The sequence below is a fragment of the Nicotiana tomentosiformis genome, chromosome 4 (assembly GCF_000390325.3).
Source record: "Nicotiana tomentosiformis chromosome 4, ASM39032v3, whole genome shotgun sequence".
In the NCBI taxonomy this organism is placed as follows: domain Eukaryota; kingdom Viridiplantae; phylum Streptophyta; class Magnoliopsida; order Solanales; family Solanaceae; genus Nicotiana; species Nicotiana tomentosiformis.
Window position 1 is genome coordinate 1,012,141 of NC_090815.1, and position 17,981 is coordinate 1,030,121.

Below are 17,981 nucleotides of genomic sequence, written 5' to 3' on the forward strand. Positions count from 1 at the left end.
AGGGAGTTGTCCCACTCGAGTGACGAGGGTTCGATACCATTCAATGTCCTCTGAGTTTGAATCTGTTGTACGAGATTTATTTAATCCGTGAGATATATAGTTTGCAAGTTATTACACAATGTATAATAGTGCTCAAACGAGCCGAAAAATTTGTACTTCCCATACATGGAAAAGTCTTGGGTAAATATGTGTTCAAATTGTTCACTAAAATGTGGGTCCCAAGTTTTGTACTGTGCATTAGTGGAGAGAAAGTAGGCTTTGAAAATGCCTCAAAAGTTCCCTTTATTGTGTGATGGCAGTTAATGTAAGAATATCGAAAAACAGGGGTAAATTTGTACAGAACCACTACCTAGCATGATATATTTGTGAATTGCGAAACTCAACTAAACTAAACTAACTAATTTCTTCAGCAATTTGCAATTAATGGCGAGTGTGGAGGAAGGTCCATTGCCATACAATTTATGGGAAGGGGAGAAGAGCAGCTCGTCGAATTCGAATCCAACAGATGCAGTTATATTTGCGGGAATCAGTTTGTTAATAGGAGTTTCATGCAGAACTCTCCTTCGCCGTACTTTTATTCCTTACACTGTCGTTTTGCTCATCATTGGCACCGCCCTCGGCTCTCTCGGTATGTTTTATGTATAAATGTATGTATGTATTGCATATGCGGATACAGTATTTAAATTGTATGAGTTCTAAGTTTAAATACTAGCGGAGGCAAAAAGTACTACTCCTAGTAAGCGATTACTTTCCATCTGCTTGTAAGCGTTAGTGGATAGAGTTACACCGTACCTATGTTGGTGGAAGGTAGCAAGCACCCGGTGGAATAGTCGAGCTTCGCACAAGCTAGTTCGAGCACCACGGTCATAAAGCAAAAAGTAGAAATTACTATTGGCCATATCTCATTTGCAAGGTGTGGCTGACTAATATTTTCCTTGTCTTCTATGTCAACCGTTGGCATAGATCTTTTCATACATGTAATATGTTCATGGTCTTGTTATTGTGGTTGAGGGCATGCTTTGTGCAATTCTTTCCCTGATTGTTATTACTGCTCCAACGGCATGTAACATTTTCTTATGGACATGAACTAGCATTTCTGGACCTTTTAAAATTTTAGATCTGTTCTCTTTTCTCAAATGTCCTTGTTGTTTGAGTGCCTACTGGAATGTTGTGGCATCTAGCTGTTCTCATATTTTTGTTATTTATTTCTTTACTTAATCTTTTGCAAATTTAGAATTTGGGAGTAATTATCCACTGGGAAAGCTTGGGAATGGAATTCGAATATGTAAGTATAATTCAGTTATCTCTCAAATTTCTTGAAATTATCAATTTTGAGGATTGACTTAAAATTGTTGCATTCGGGATTATCTCTCATTATCCTATAAAGGTATGTGCTTTATTGAATTGCTGCAACAGGTGCAGATATAGATGCTGATCTTCTATTAGCTGTATTCCTCCCTATACTGATTTTTGAAGGCGCATTCTCCATGGAGGTGCACCAAATAAAGGTTCTCTTCTCCTTAGTTTTTATTCTATAAAACCTCAAGCCTAGTTATTGAATGTATAGGATGGTTTACTATTGGTCATAATACCACCACCAGGAATTCAGAAGCAATTCGGTGTAGTCTGTCTTTTTACTGGACTCCATATTCTTCTTAATATTGGAGAGAAATCATGGAGAAGTGTAAACAAGCTTCTAGTATATTTGTTAATAAAGAAGATTGGTGGTGTCTTCCCACTAAGTCTTGGTGGTAGAGTTATCAAGTACCTATGTTGGGGGAATAGAGGTACTCTAGTGGAATAGTCGAGGTGGATTCAATTTGGCCCAGACACCATCGTAATCAAGAAAAAAAAGACAAGAAAAAAGGAAGATAAGACGAGAGTTCTTGGTGAAATGGGGTAGTGTGGCTAAATAGTTATTAATTCTGATCAAAGCTCATAAATATATAGGGGACTGAATCCCTCATCTGCAAGATGATTGAGAACGTTATATCTTCTTACAATTGGACTGCTACATAAGTTTATAACATCAATAGCATGGTCTTGTTTCATAGTTAAGAAAAAAAAGCAGATATATGTAAAGATATGCTGAAATAATGACGCCTTTCATCTTAAGGAAAGCAGGTAGCTCTTACTTTGATAGCCTGAATGTATGCTTTAAATAATTATGTATGCCATTTGTCAGTTTTTATGAGTTAATGGAATATGTCTGTTCATTTCTTTAGCTGGCTTTGACAGAAATGTATGGCACAAATGCTTTTGCTTGCTGGTCCTGGTGTACTGATTTCAACTGTTCTGATCGGTGCTGCTGTGAAGGTATAAGGAAACACTGTTTTCTGGAAGTGGTTTCGTACTTGCTCAAACATTCATATGTTTCTGCAGCTTGCTTTTCCATATGACTGGAATTGGAAAACATCATTATTGTTGGGGGCAATTCTTAGTGCTACTGATCCTGTGGCTGTTGTCGCGCTGCTTAAAGATCTGGGAGCTAGTAAAAAGTTGAGCACAATTGTTGAAGGAGAATCTATGATGAATGATGGGTATAAACATAAATCCATTTTCCTTTCATTTCTTCGGGAAAATCCTCTTGGTTTTCCCTATAATTTCATATTCATGTCCACATTTTTGGATGGCCAATTTTTCCACATAAAAGTGCCATCAGCCCCTTATTCTGTCTTGCAGTTTATCTTCCTCTTTTGTATACACTGATTCTTATTGTTCACCTCTCTTCCTCTGACCATGTTGCCAGGGCAGCTATTGTGGTTTACCAGCTTTTCTATCGAATGGTTCTTGGGAAAAGCTTTGGCTGGGTTGCAGTGCTGGAATATCTTGCACAAGGCTCACTTGGAGCGTAAGGATCATTATCTGGTTGGCTGATAACTTTTTGTATTGTTTTGGGTGAACTTAACTAGATCTTTTATTGTTACAGTGTCATCATCGGACTTGTGTTTGGAATGGCATCTCTTTTCTGGCTTCGGTTTGTATACAATGATACATTGATAGACTTTTCATTGGCTCTTACCGTGAGCTACATTGCTTACTACACAGTATGTTCCGTCCTGATTTAGATCATTTTTTATACACATGCATTCAATTCTTTGACATACGATTCCGAAGCGCGACCTTGTAGAATCATCATATTTTCTGACAACATTTATGCATGCATGATAATGATCATATTTCGGTGATAACATTTTGACATACTTGATTTAAGTGATTCAAGAGTTAAAAAAAGTGATCCAAGTTCATATGTGATGACATCTTCAGTAATCTAAGATCTTTGTCCTGCTTCATTCTACATATTTTGGTAAATTTACCACGTAAATGGTGTCATCAAATCTTTTCAGTAGTAGAAACATCTTCGCTACTACTCTATACTAGAAAGGCTGACAAATTCCAAAACTTGTTTACTTGCTAATTCAAGCAGACACTGTACTATGTTGTATGACTGCTTTTGCCTTAGCTTCTTGCTAGCTCCATTGAAGTCCTATGTGTTTGTTTCAATGCCATCCTTACTGACCTTAACTGGATCTTTAATGCCTTATTATTGCTTATAGGCTCAAGAGCAAGCTGAAGCTTCTGGTATCTTGACTCTTGTAGCACTTGGGATGTAAGTTCTGTACTTCACTCCTCTTTCACATTCAGACGTTTCAGCAGTAAAGCGTGTTTCAGTCTCTGATACTGAAACTTATGGATAGGGTTTTCGCAATGTCAAAGGATACCCATACAGCTGGTGGAAAGCAGAGCTTGCATGAGTTTTGGTATGTTTCTTCCCATTGTAATATCATGTTAGCTGAATATAGATTTATGTAACAAACCAAAGTATAGTGTGATCATTATTGTGCGGATTCAAGCATTGCCAATACCTAGCTGTGGCTCTCTTTTGTTGAGATAGTGTTACGTATGATGTCTTCTATGTGAAGGCATAGTTAACAGATGTATCTAGGGGAATATTTTGTCAAAATCAAAAGGTTGGAGTACATATGGTTTTAAGCTAAAAGGGAAGGTTCATAGTCAAACCTAAGGTCTATAACCTTTACACTGGATCAGAGCCAGACCCATCTCAATTTTTGGTTGATCCATGTTAGATTATCCAAGCTCAGATGTGCAGAGAGGGTGCTGATACAAATGGAGTGTTGTTTCCTTATATGGTCTTTGTGCAATCCCTGTCCTCGTGAGCTAGCTTTGGTGTTGAGTTAGATCCAAAATCCATTTTTCTAAAGGTCCTGAGTTCAGTCTCACTGGCATGCATTACCAGAAACAGAATCTGCAAGTACTTGGCCGATGACAAAGGATCGGGCCTGCACATGAGGGGGCGTGATGAAGGCATAATTAAGTAATTAAAAAGAGTGCTCTTTATAGCAGTTTAAACTATTAGATGAGATTGTCCCACACTTCAACAATGTTTAATATTTAAATGTATACCCTTTTGTGATTAATACGGAGCTCCATTAGTGAGGGTGTGAAGAAAGTCTATTGAAAATAGAAAAAAGACTATGTAAAATGGCACTTATCCAGGTTCATTGGTGAAATTTAACTTTCCTATGGCCTTTTATGGTGATAACTAAAAACATTCTAGGAGGTAAATTGCTGGTGCTCAAGTTCAAGGGGTTTGAGCATGTCAGGAAAAAGGTAGGATGGTGTGAGCTGACTTTCTCTGTCACAATTTAAACACGTCTAAATATAGGCTTTTCTGCTAAATGAAACTGAGGGAGTAATAAGCACTCCCTCCTATCCCATCTTATGTGAAGGCGTTTTATTGGGCACAAACTTTAAGAAATAAACGAAGACTCTCTACATGTTTGTCAAGTATATGCAAAGTAATGAATTATCCTTTTAAATAAGTGGTGGTGAGAGTTCCACATGTCTTTTCATTTTCTCTTTCCTTATAAGATAATGAATTTTTGCATCAAGTACAACAATAACAAGAACCCAGTGAAATCCCACTAGTGGGGTCTGGGGAGGGTAGTGTGTACGCAGATCTTACCCCTACCCCGAAGAGGTAGAGAGGTTGTTTCCGAAGACCCTCGGCTCAATAGGACAAAAAGACAAAAGGAGATAATATCAGTATCACCACAAAAATCATAGGAAAAATAGGAACAACATGAAATCCAGAAGAAAGATACAAAGCAAAAGCGGTAGCTAGTAAATAGGTCCGGCACTGAAACGCAAAATAGTAAGACACGACATTGCCACTAGCTAGCTTAGACAAAAACCCTACCATACTAGTCTCGCAACGGTACGAAGTAAGGCAAGACTCAACTACCTCCTAGCCTAAAACCCTAATACTCGACCTCCACATCTTCCTATCAAGTGCCATATCCTCGAAAATCTGAAGCCTCGCCATGTCCTGCCTGATCACCTCTCCCCAATACTTTTTCGGTCGCCCTCTACCTCTTCTCGTGCCCTCCACAATCAGCCGCTCACACCTCCTTATCGGAGCATCTGGGCTCCTCCTTTGTACATGCATGAACCATCTGAGCCTTCCCGCATCTTGTCATCAATTGGAGCCACACACACCTTCTCCCGAATATCATCATTCCTAATCTTATCCATCCTAGTGTGTCCGCACATCCACCACAACATCCTCATTTCTGCTACTTTCATCTTCTGGATATGTGAGTTCTTAACAGGCCAACACTCAGCCCCGTACATCATGGCCGGTCTAACCACCGCTTTATAGAACTTACCTTTGAGTATCGGTGGCACACTCTTGTTACACAGGATTCCAGATGCTAACCTCCACTTCATCCATCCTACCCCTATATGGTGTGCGACATCCTCGTCGATCCCCCCCCCCGGATAACCGACCCAAGGTACTTGAAGTTGCCTCTACTTGGGATGACCTGTGAGTCAAGCCTCACATCCACGCCCACTTCCCCCGGCTCAGCGCTGAACTTACACTCCAGGTATTCCGTCTTCGTTCTGCTCAGCTTGAAACCCTTAGACTCAAGAGCCTGTCTCCAACCCTCCAGCCTCTCGTTAACACCGGCTCACGTTTCATCAATCAAAACTATGCCATTGGCGAATAGCATGCACCATGGCACCTCCCCTTGAATATGCGTCCATCACCAGGGCGAATAAGAACGGAGGTGTAACCCCATAACAGCCGAAAAATGCTCAGAGTCGCCTCCTACTGTCCTTACCCGAGTCTTAGCCCCATCATACATGTCCTTAATCACTATAGTGTAAGGAACCGACACACCTTTTGCCTCCAAGCATCTCTAGAGAACTTCTCTAGGAACCTTGTCATATGCTTTCTCGAGGTCAATAAAAACCATGTGCAGGTCCTTCTTCCTATCTCTGTACTGTTACACCAATCGCCTAACAAGGTGTATAGCTTCTATAGTAGAACGACCCGGCATGAACCCGAACTGGCTGTCGGAAACAGACACCGACATCCTCACCCTCGCTTCAACCACCCTCTCCCACACTTTCATGGTATGACTCAGTAATTTGATACCCCTATAATTGTTACAACTCTAGATATCACCTTTGTTCTTATACAATGGAACCACCGTACTCTACCTCCACTCATCCGACTTCCTCTTCGCCTTAAAAATAACATTGAACAACCCGGTCAACCACTCCAAATCGGCTCTCCCCACACACTTCCAAAATTCCACCGGAATCTCGTCAGGCCCTGTCGCCCTACCCCTACTCATCTTACTCATAGCTCCCATGACCTCCTCAACCTTGATGCGCCTGCAGTACCCAAAGTCGCGGTGACTCTCGGAATGCTCCAATTCACCTAGCACGATATCCCGATCCTCTTCTTCATTCAGAAGTTTATGAAAGTAGGTCCGCCATCTCTTCTTAATCTGGGAATCTTCCATCAATACTCTACCATCGCCGTCCTTGATGCATCTCACTTGGTCCAAATCCCGAGCCTTCCTCTCTCTCAACTTGGCCAGCCGGAATAGCTTCTTCTCACCGCCTTTTTCCCCCAGTTCCTTGTACATACGACCATAAGCTGCAGTCTTAGCCTCTGTGACCGCCAGCTTAGCTTCCTTCCTAGCTACCTTATACCTCTCCTTGCACGCACGCCTCTCCTCCTCACCTATGCTCCCCACTAACTTCAGGTACGCCGCCTTTTTCACTTCCACTTTACCTTGGACCATTTCATTCCACCACCAGTCTCCTTTGTGCCCGCCAACGACGCCCGTCGAGACCCCTAATACCTCTCTCGCAACCTCCCTTATACAGTCTACTGTCGTTGACCACATAGTGCTCGCGTCACCACTGCTCCTCCAAGCTTCCATAGCCGACAACCGCCCCTCCAACTGTTGTGCTTTATCCTTAGTTAAGGTTCCCCACATGATTCTCGGTCTTCCTCGAGCAGACCTTTTCCTCCTCTTCAACATAATACCTACGTCCATCACCAAGAGCCCATGCTGTGTCGCGAGTATCTCACCTGGAATCACCTTACAATCCTTGCACAACCCTCTGTCACACCTCCTGAGGAGGAGATAGTCAATTTGAGTCTTCGCCACTGCATTTTGAAAAGTAACTAAATGCTCCTCCCTCTTCGGAAAGGTAGAGTTCGCAATCACCAACCCAAAAGCCTTAGCGAAGTCCAACAACGAGGTACCTCCTCCGTTCCTCTCCTCAAAACCGAAGCCTCCATGCACCTCGGCATAACCACCCGCGGTCGACCCAATATGACCATTGAAATCCCCTCCTATGAATAGCTTCTCAGCAGGCGGAACCTGGCGCACAATCTCATCTAACCCTTCCCAGAAACGCTGTTTAACCTCCTCATCTAGGCCCGCATGCGGCGCATAGGCGCTAAGATTTGGGGATGCTAAGATTAAATAAGTCATGTCATTACGGGTAAATTAAGGGTAAATTGGGGATGCTAAGATTAAATGGTACTTGGAACAAACTGAAAAGGAAAATGTGTCATATAAAATGAGACACAAGAAGTATTTCTTTATTTCTAGTGTTGCTAACTAATGTATGTCATCTTTGTTTTGAAGTGTTTCTAACTACAGACGAGCCAAAATTTATACATTGTAACTGCTGCCATTCCACTTCTACTGCTGATACATTACTCTCTTACTATCACTATGCTTAGTATGCTTCTTCTGCTACTTAGTACTAGTGCTACTGCCAGTACTAAATGCTGTTGCTGCTACTGCTACTGCTACAACAACCCTACCGTACCATTCCCACAACTACTCTCTTCATGAACTCTTTGGCTTTCCTAAACAATGCGCTACAGGTTTTTGAAACTGTCTTTTGTGACTTCTTCCAGCATTGGTGCTCCCGCTCTGTGCTTTTAGGATCTTTAGTGCATTGTCGCTCTCGTCCTGTCTGTTATCTGTATTTTTGTTATAGGACTGCCTAAAACATCATGTTTAGATGATTTGGTTCTTAATAGTTTGCTTATTGTTCAAAACCATAACCAAAGATATGAACTCTGTCATCATTTTGTTTTGGCTCCATTTTCTTTTACTGCTTTACTCTGAGAGGGGAATGGGAGGCGGTTGGACTGGAGATGGCTTGAACTATTTTTCACACTAACTTTTTCTCACCAACTTTTTTCGCAGGGAAATGATTGCCTACATTGCGAATACTTTAATATTCATCTTGAGGTTAGACTTGTTAACAGTCTATTATACAAACTAATGTTGTTTCTTTTCCTTTTGTCTTAATATCATTTTGTTCCATTTCTATGGTACATTTTTGTTATGATGACATTGTGACCATCTTGGTCTTCTTATTTAGTAGCAGTTGAAGTATTATTAGTACTTACTTTTGATTTGGACGTAAGTTTTTCGCTATGGAAAAGCTTATTTAGAGTATCCTGCCTATTTCTAATTGCGCTTTTGCGTCTGAGAGGTTCATTATTTTCTTTCAATTTCTTCCACCAGCTGCCTTTTATGCGAAGTTACTGTTCTCCTGAATCTGTTATTATGGCGCTCTTATTTGCTTTCGTTCATTTGCGATGATTTGGTTGGTCTGAGATGTCCCACTTTATCACTTTCTTATGTTCTATTGATGTTGTACTAACTCGAAGTTAGAATATCTGAATATGTACTTACTCCTTTGTAGGCATTTGAGTAAAGCTTTTCTTATATCTGAACACGAGTCAAATCTATTTCTCAACCCTTTTCTTCTTTTGATAGGGTTAGACATGTTTCATTCAAAGTCCTTCCTTGCTATAGTTTTCTTCTTCCTCGTTGCCCGTATGCTGTAGAATTGTTACTTTATGGAAGAGTCTACACATACTAGACAATTACAAAATAATCTTTAAGGAGATTTCTCTAGTCCTGTTCTATCTCCAATCAAAGAAATATATCTTATTGCAATTGTAATTGTTCTGTTCTTTCTCACGAAGTTGTATTGCCCCGTTTTCCATATATTTATATCTATTAGATAGTGTTGTTAATCCACTTCCTGTTCTGAGCGTAACTGAAGGACCCCTTGGTGCATGGTTGGCTATTATCCTCCTTTATTGTTATTGAATCAACGATGTTGCTTACAAACACTGACTTTTTGCAGCGGAGTTATCATAGCTCAAAGCATCTTCAGTATCAGAAATTTCGACGACAATACAGGTAGTTCTTCACCCTTTATTTATTATGTGATACTTCACTTTGTGTAGATGGATAATAACTGTTTTCCTATTACTTGAAGTGTGTGGTACATGCTGTACAGCACAATAAGTTGGGCAACCTGATTTTCCACCCAATTGAGTAACTAAAAGTCTCAGAGTCATTTTCTTAAATCTTTTTTTTTGAGAATCAATGCATCTGCTGTATGGATGCAGCAACAACACAAGTAGTTGGCACCTTAGGAAGTGCTGAGACTTGGATTGTAAAGAACTAGGAGTATAAAAGTGGTACAATAGCCTTGGTTGTCTGACATGTGACCAGATGCACCTGAGTAAAAAATCTAGGACCCAATCAGGAGGAAATCCTGAGAAAGCCACTGATTGATGAAGCTGTAGGGAGACAGCAAGATAAGCAGCAAGTTGAAATGTTTGTCACTGGATGCTCTAGGAGATGAGTATATTGGAGCACATTTTTCTATTGAAATTACCAGACATGTTTCAATTGAATAGAATTCAATAAATGTCAATAGTTCAAATCCCTAAGGCAACGGGGAACAAAATCAGTACCTAGCTTCCTAGGTTGACCGACGAACTAACTGCTAACATATGAACAAATTCATCTAAACTTCACTAGGATCTTAATTGAACCAGTCTCAATTGACAACCAGCTTCAAACTGACCAAACAAAGGCTAGAAACAAACCCAGCTTAACTGAAGCTTCGAGGTGCTGACCAAGTAACAAATTGCCAGAACCACAGATCAGCACCAAGAGTATGGTCTGTGAGAGAACTGACCTCGGAAAAGATAAAGCAAATGAAACATAACGGAAATGGATGAATTAGCAGATTGGCAGTCCAAAAAGTATTAGCATAACAAACAGACCAGACCAAAAGGTGGAACATTCCAGTATCAAAGAAAAGTGCTGACCAAAGGCCAATTACTAAGTGCAGTTGCAACTTCATAAATATAAAGCTCAAGATGGAAAGGAACCAGACACAAAGATAATGTCACAAGCCAAAGATGGATTAATAGCTAACTTCCATAGATCAGAATGCTAAAAAATAAAAATCCAGATTAAGATCAGTCACTGATGATGATCTTTCAGACCAAAATAGAGAGCTCTCCTTCCCATGGTACGAACCAAAATTCAAAATTATCACTGAAAACTAATAATGAACAAATAGCGTGATCTTCTTCCACCAGAGAACAAACCAAGATCCAAATATTAATACTGGTGATAAAACGACCGAGTAGAGAACCAGAGACGGAGATAAAGCCATAGGCATGTGACAGCAATGACAAAAACCGACTATGGAAACTAACAAAGAGTACAAAAAAAACATAAAGGCAGCAACCAATGCAATGCCTCAGATCAACCAACAACGAATGCTGGGGACAACCTTAGCAAACAACAAACACTAGGCTATGATATCTTATGATGACAGAGATATGGTGGAAACCCCTGTTTATTGTGCTAGGTTCTCTACACCAATTATATTAGTTGTTGAGTTATTTACAATGAGGAATAAAATAATGGGTGCATAAACTTAGGTCTCCAATTATTTACTATTTATATTTAACAGAAACATGAAGATTTAGTGTATTCAGGAGAAATAAGAAAGGGGGGAAAGGTAAAGATGCAGAGAATCACCCATTGATGCTCATATGCATCACACCTCAGGTTGGGTATTGTTGAGCACCTGTCCAGTTTCTGAGATCCCTCAACTTAGATGTATTCTTATTGACATATTATTATTATTATTTCTTTGGAGAATTTTTGTGAATTTTTCTTAGATTTTATTCCACTACACTAAATTTCCCGGATATCAAGAAAAATTCTTATATTTACGAATTTATATTGTAGGGAGATCTTGGGGCTATATCTTTCTTATCTACATCATTCTTCAAGTATCTCGAGCCATCGTTGTTTTTGTGTTTTACCCTGCCCTTCGCTACTTTGGTTATGGTTTGAATTGGAAAGAAGCTACCATTGTCATATGGTCTGGTTTGAGAGGAGCTGTTGGTTTGGCACTCTCCTTATCTGTTAAAGTAAGTCGTTTTCTGCTAAGTTTGTAATTCATATGGTTTCGTGTATCATTTACTCTTGAAGCTTAGATACAAATGATCACAGAAGATACAGTATTATCTTTTTTTCTAAAAAAAAATATTTTTACTTATCTAACTTGCATGTCTAGGAATGTTTTGTACTGGTGTGAAATATACTCCTAATATACGAAAGTGTATAATGTGTAGGACCTAACAGTATTATATCCTAAATGTAAGTATGTAACAACTTTGTTGCCTGTCATTAGTTTAGGAAAGAAAGTCAGTTTGTACTTGGTAAGCTTTTTGCTAAAATAAAACAGTCCAAGAGAGATAATGTGAAAACCTGTGAGCTTCATTAAGTACTGATGCACTTTTAGGTTTGATTGCTTTTATTGGTTGGTTACCTCCTCCCTCCCAAACCAAAAAAGAAGGCTTTCTCTTCCTAGATCCTGAATTTAACTGCGTAAGTTTTTCTTGCACATCGATCAGGCACTCCTTAGTCTTTATAATTTAAGTACTTGTCAAAAGCTCATAACACTTTGAGCGCTCTCATTCAACTTCAGTAGTTCTTTATTTCCACTTCGTTGCTAATCAGCCCACCAGTTTGATTTCAAGCGACAGACTAAGTAGGTAAATTCGCTATCTATGGAGAAGATAGCTTCCATTTGATATCCTACAGCAATTAGAGTACGAGCAGTACAACTTATAACTGAATAAAAAGCTTATCATTTTTTTCACTTGTGTGTCAAAGCTTTATGAAGCATATCTATGATGTAGGCGCTGGAAGAGGGATGATAGATTTTCTTTTACTTAATAATATTTACACACGGTTTTCTTTCTAAATTTCCAGAGTGCTAGTGGCGATCCAAAGTATCTCAGTGCAGAAACTGGAGCTATGGTATGTTTTTATTGACAAACAATTGCAATTTAGTTGCAGTTCATATGCCCTACTTTTGGAAGTCATTGATTCATTGCCATGATTACCTTGTAGTTTTTTGGCATCTGAAGCTTAAGCTATCAACTTTCTTTGACATGTAACTGAAACTCCTTTCTTATCGTACAGTTTGTTTTCCTTACTGGTGGAAGTGTGTTACTGACACTCATTATCAATGGATCTACTGCACAATTACTTCTAAGTCTCTTTGGTATGGACGCTCTATCAAAAAGTGAGGTAAAATTCTGGTGTAATTTATGTCCTTTGTTTTGAGGAACTTACCTGCCCAAGAAATTGTGATCCATGTATGTCTTTTTATGTAGTTTCACCTTGTTAGTCAGGGCTCAACCATGTTAAATTTCAGTAAGTACCCTTTTCATTGAAAATCCTACCTGCCCTAGGACTTGCAGGACATCTATACCTTTTGTGTATATTCAATCTTATCAATCAGCTTCTTAGTGTTATGGAATGAGAGGAATCAATGATGTTTCGGGAAAAGGAGCATTTTTACATAACTTGAAATACAAGTTCCTGTATTTAGTAATTCTGTGCTTAATTCTCCAAAAGTTATATGAAGTGTATACCGAAGTTGAATGTTGCCTAACCTACACCTCATTTGTACTAATCCGAGCATCAGCTTATTGATTGTTTTTTTAATTCTATAAGATTGCTTTTACTTATAAAAAAATGAGTGTTGCTATGTTACCTGCTTGTCTTTAAACCATTACATTGTCACTTTATTTATGGCCTTTGTAAGCTTCTCAATGCATAAGGATCATCAGCTTGAACTCATATTGGTCCTATTTCCTGATAAAATATTTTCGTGTAAATCTAGAAAGAAATATCTGCATAGAATTAGCTAAGTCATTCTGGTCCTTGTTAACTTCAAATATGTGGCGAATAACCAGGAAACATACCCGGTGTACTCAACCACTGCTTGTATTTCGTATTTGAGACGTGGTCTTTTTGTTGAGGGAGCCATCCTTCTTATAGTATAATTTGTTTCAGGAAACCATGGTCAATTATGCAAAACATCAACTATTGAGAAAGGCTGAAGAGTTTTCTAGAATCTGTAGTGGACGCGATAATCCTTTCGATTGGATCACTGTTGGAGGTTATGCCACATGCATAAAGGATGTCTGTGAAGACACAATTTGGCCTCCCTGTACCACCAACAATAGCTATCTAGATATAGATGATATGAAGACTATGAGAGTATGCTTTCTGAAAGGTCAGTTACTGCGCCTGGACTAGTTGGTCTATAGTTTGCTTTTACAACCTTTCTGGTGTCTGGCGCCTGCATTTCTCATCTGGGCTTTCAGCTTTCCCCTTACTTTCTTTTGTAAGTGTTGCAAGATCAGATATTGCTTCTCTCATCTATTTGATTGACAGATTATTGATGCCATATTTGATCATGAACTGTGGTCCTCTTTTTGTGAGTTACCTTGACATATCTTCAGTTTGTTCCTATAAAAGACCTGCATGTTCTTCTCCTCTAAAATCCGAGGAATATAAGGAACTGAAGAGTTAGAATGCAGTGTGAAGTTTTCTAGTGAGCTGAACGTCAGCATTCATTATTTTCACGAGTTTTTACACCTGTAACCCGATTGGTATGTGATATTGTGAGCTTACATCATGCAGAAATTTGCTTCTAGGACATTTCTCTTGTTTACCATAGCTTTGCATCCCTCCTTGGTAACATTTCATTAAAAACTCGTGTCTTCTATTTTCCTTTGCTAATATGAGTAAGAATGAAATTCCATCTTATCCAAATGTCTCGAAACACATCCGTGTAGCCTTGAATTTTTGCCAACTTAAAATTTTTAATAGCTGTGTGAAGCTGTATGCGTGACTTCTTTTTATTCTTCATTTAAATATTCACCCTGTGGACCTTATTCAAGGCGGCCTCTTCTTTTCTCCTTTTGTCTTCCATTCTAAATGCCTTAACAAGTTTATTCATGGCCTTACTTCTGTTATTTGCATTTCTTCTACTACAGCTACTCGTGAGGCGTACTGGTCAACATTCAATGAGGGGAGGACAACTGAATCAACTATCAGTGTTTTGATGGAATCAGTGGATGAGGCAATTGATCTGGCTACTCAGGGATTGCATGACTGGAATTATATTTCTACTCGCCTCAAGTTTCCGGGATATTGTAAATTTTTCACAAATGTTTGTCCTCCGAGGCTGACAAGGTGGTTTGTGCTAAAGAAATTACAGGATAGTTGTCATATATGCTCTGCATTTATCCATGCTCACAGAATCGCAAGACAGCTTCTTCTTGACTATACTGGTAAGTGTGGGTACCAGCTTTAGATAAAAAGAAAATATGGTTGATGCATTCGGTCCTTGTGGAGTATCTTATATGTAAATCAGGTTCTAAAAGCAATGCGTTTTCATGTGTACTTTTTCTTTCGTAACATTGAATTCTGAACTCCTGCTCTTTGAGAATTGTGCCTCCTGTTCATAAGGGCTCTTTTTTCCCCACTTTTTTCTTTGTCTTTCTTTGGGAGTTGACTCATGAAGTCATTTGACAATCTCTCTACATTTTAAAGGTGACAATGGAAATGCTGCAATTGTTATTGCTGAAAGTGAAGCCGAAGAACTAGAAGCAAGGAAGTTTCTAGAATCTGTCAAGAATTCAATGCCTGAGGTTTGTGAACATTTTTGTGTGAAATCATGCGGTGAAGCTCTTGTTTAAATGGCGCATTGACCATTTGATTGTCAAGAGTTTGCAACATGGTTTTCTTAGCAGTTTTCTTAAATTAACTTTTATTTGCTAGAATATAACTCTATGTAAGCTTATCACACAAGTTCAGCTGAATTAAGCCATTGAATTCTGAACATTCTAGATCTTACATCAAGCGGAATCAAGGGAAGTTACATTTTCAATGCTGAAGTGTCTGGATGAATGTCTCAATGATATGGAGAAAGAAGGGATTTTAACTGAGAAAGTTGTGCTGCATATACATGATTTGCTTCAGGTAACTGTATTTCATGTGAAATTTCCAGCGCCGTAGCATTATTTTTTGTTGTATGCTTATTGTTGTATGTATACATGTTTTTCAACTCCAAACTAGAATGACCTTGAAAAGCTCTCGAGAAGTCCTCCTTCAGTAAGATTCCCAAAGCTAGGAGATGTCATAAGTATCCATCCTTTGTTTTTAAACCTTTCTCCTGCTATTCGATATGATCTGGAACGCTCCTCGAAGGTTATATTGAAGACACCAGGTTGTACACTCTACACGAAGGGTTCCAAGCTGACGAGTGTCTGGCTGATAGGAAATGGATCAGTTACGGTAAGTAAAGGCAGCATAAGGAATCTATTAAAGTAACTATATTTCCAGATAGCTAGCATTATTGTATCTTTGTTTGATCATTGAAAAAGCTTGCCTTCTTTCTTCTCCAGTCGAAAAGGAGCCCGTTTCCTTTTCATTGTCCTGTGGATTCAACATATGCTCGAGGAAGTATTTTAGGTCTATATGAGGCTCTTGTCGGAAAGCCATATTTGTGTGATATGGTGACAAATTCTGTGGCTCTCTGCATCAAAATTAAGCTGGAGTCAATCATTTCACTACTGGCCCAGGGCAATGGAGTGGAAGAATTGTTATGGAAGGTGATCTTTGACAATCTTTGCATGAGTGCAACTCAAACATTTATGTTAGCATAAGTGCACAATAAGTACTGTCATACATGAGAAAATGCTGTTGTCAGAAGTGCCTTCAGATAAATATTTTACTTTCTATTTATAAATCAAAAGCTTTAATTTATATATATATATATATATATATATATATATATATATATATATATATATGTTAATGAAAAATGAATTTTTAATTATTATTTTGGTTTGACAAGTTCTTCGTAAACAAGGTACAGTATTTTCTGAATTTCACAATCCATCTCATGTGCAGGAGTGCACCATTGCTGTTGCTAAGCTCTTGGCGCCTGATATGTTCAAGAAATTCTCAATGCAAGAAGTAAGAGGTATTGTTGATGAAAGATCGGTCATGAATACTTTCTCAAGTCAAGAAATAATAGAAACTTCTCATCATTCCATCAACTTCCTGTTAAGCGGTTGCTTGAGAGATCAAACTACCGAGCAACTAATTGAATGCCCAGCAATATTGCCATGTTCCATTTTGAATGAAAGCGTCCCTTATGCCCGTGCCAACGTAATGGGTAGGTCTCCTCATTATAATCTGTCTCCTTATTTGAAACTGTGGTTACCAAAGTTGACTTCCTCGTTAGTTTGGTCGACCACACTCAGCAGAAAAATTTGTCCATTACTTATTTGTTGAGACTTTGTCATGTGGTCAAAGATGCAAGCAGGTGTTTAATCCTCATTAACATGCTCGCTTCTCCTTGCTGTTCATAGACTTTGTTGTCTTATGGATATATTCAAGTAGCGCTGTTTCTGCATCCTCTGGATGCTCATTAAAAAAAGACTTACTTCATAAAAATGAAAGGGAAAAAGAATGAAAAGATAAAGGAGCTATTCAAATAGGGAAAAAATGGTTGATTGTTGGGATTTTCTCTAACTTTTTAGAAAAAAACTTGCAGATTTGATGAATGAGATGATCTATTAGGAACTGTCCTGTCTTGAGCTTATTGAACTCTTGCAAAACTTACCTGATCGCTGGTTGTCTTCTCCTGTTAGTTTGACTTATTTCCTGCTTTAAGTGATACTTAGAACCTAAGGGAAGTAATTTTAATTTAGGAAGTGTCTTGCCTTGAAGTATTCTCCTTGTGTTGTTTCCTAAATTATGGTGCTTTTGCAGGTGAGAGTTCTGGATCATATTCAAAGTACAAAGTTGTAAAAGAAGCAAGGATAGTTCGTGTAGACAACATTTCAGCATAAGAAGTTGGCCATCCAAAACTTTTGGAAGCGAAAAATGGTAAGCCGAGGAGATAACATAATGTTTAACATTGAATTACTTCGATTAGTTGGTCGCAGCTTTTCATTCTAGAGCGTACTTGGTGTCATTCTAAGACCTTCACTTTTCGATCATGAAAAACTGTAAATATTACTACTTGGTTTCATTTCCTTTCTGTGGCTAAGAATGTAAGCCCGTTCTATTTTTTGTGTCAGTGCAATTTACGCTGCTTGAATCTGTGAGTGTCTGCACTTGCAACATTTATTGAGAAAACTAGCCTCCGTAGCTCCTCAAAATTTTAATAGTCCATGTTTTTCTCCATTTACACGAAATGGCCCTCCGGCCCAAACATATTACATCTAGTAGCTCGAAATATTTATTTTGTATAGTGACTGTCTATTTTGTATATCTTTTGTATAGTGACAGTCTATTTTGTATATTTTTGTATAGTGACACTTAAAAAATTCACTGCCACTCTTACAAAATATATACAAAATAGACTGTCACTATACAAAAATTATACAAAATAGACTATTACTATACAATTTATATACAATAGAC

At 38.6% G+C, this 17,981-nt stretch overlaps 1 protein-coding gene across 1 annotated transcript; it reads left to right on the forward strand.

The window, feature by feature from the left end:
- The first annotated feature begins 362 nt into the window (after positions 1 to 362).
- LOC104113809 (sodium/hydrogen exchanger 8-like) lies at positions 363 to 17,634 on the forward strand. Its single transcript, XM_009624098.4, has 22 exons — positions 363 to 628; positions 1,235 to 1,285; positions 1,417 to 1,508; positions 2,239 to 2,316; positions 2,383 to 2,540; positions 2,750 to 2,851; positions 2,930 to 3,047; positions 3,558 to 3,610; positions 3,699 to 3,761; positions 8,553 to 8,597; positions 9,508 to 9,563; positions 11,424 to 11,608; positions 12,456 to 12,503; positions 12,669 to 12,776; positions 13,548 to 13,770; positions 14,537 to 14,833; positions 15,096 to 15,193; positions 15,393 to 15,524; positions 15,621 to 15,839; positions 15,950 to 16,156; positions 16,458 to 16,725; positions 17,325 to 17,634. The coding sequence occupies exons 1-22, from the start codon at positions 424 to 426 to the stop codon at positions 17,402 to 17,404; spliced, it is 2,886 nt and encodes a 961-aa protein (XP_009622393.1). The 5' UTR covers positions 363 to 423; the 3' UTR covers positions 17,405 to 17,634.
- The last annotated feature ends 347 nt before the right edge of the window (positions 17,635 to 17,981 follow it).

Excerpts from the sequence above, each read along its gene's own strand:
- LOC104113809 (XM_009624098.4), top strand. The coding sequence starts at position 424 with ATGGCGAGTGTGGAGGAAGGTCCATTGCCATACAATTTATGGGAAGGG. Across the intron at positions 2,541-2,749 it reads GAATCTATGATGAATGATGG|GGCAGCTATTGTGGTTTACC; the intron begins GTATAAACATAA and ends CCATGTTGCCAG. Across the intron at positions 3,048-3,557 it reads GCTACATTGCTTACTACACA|GCTCAAGAGCAAGCTGAAGC; the intron begins GTATGTTCCGTC and ends TATTGCTTATAG.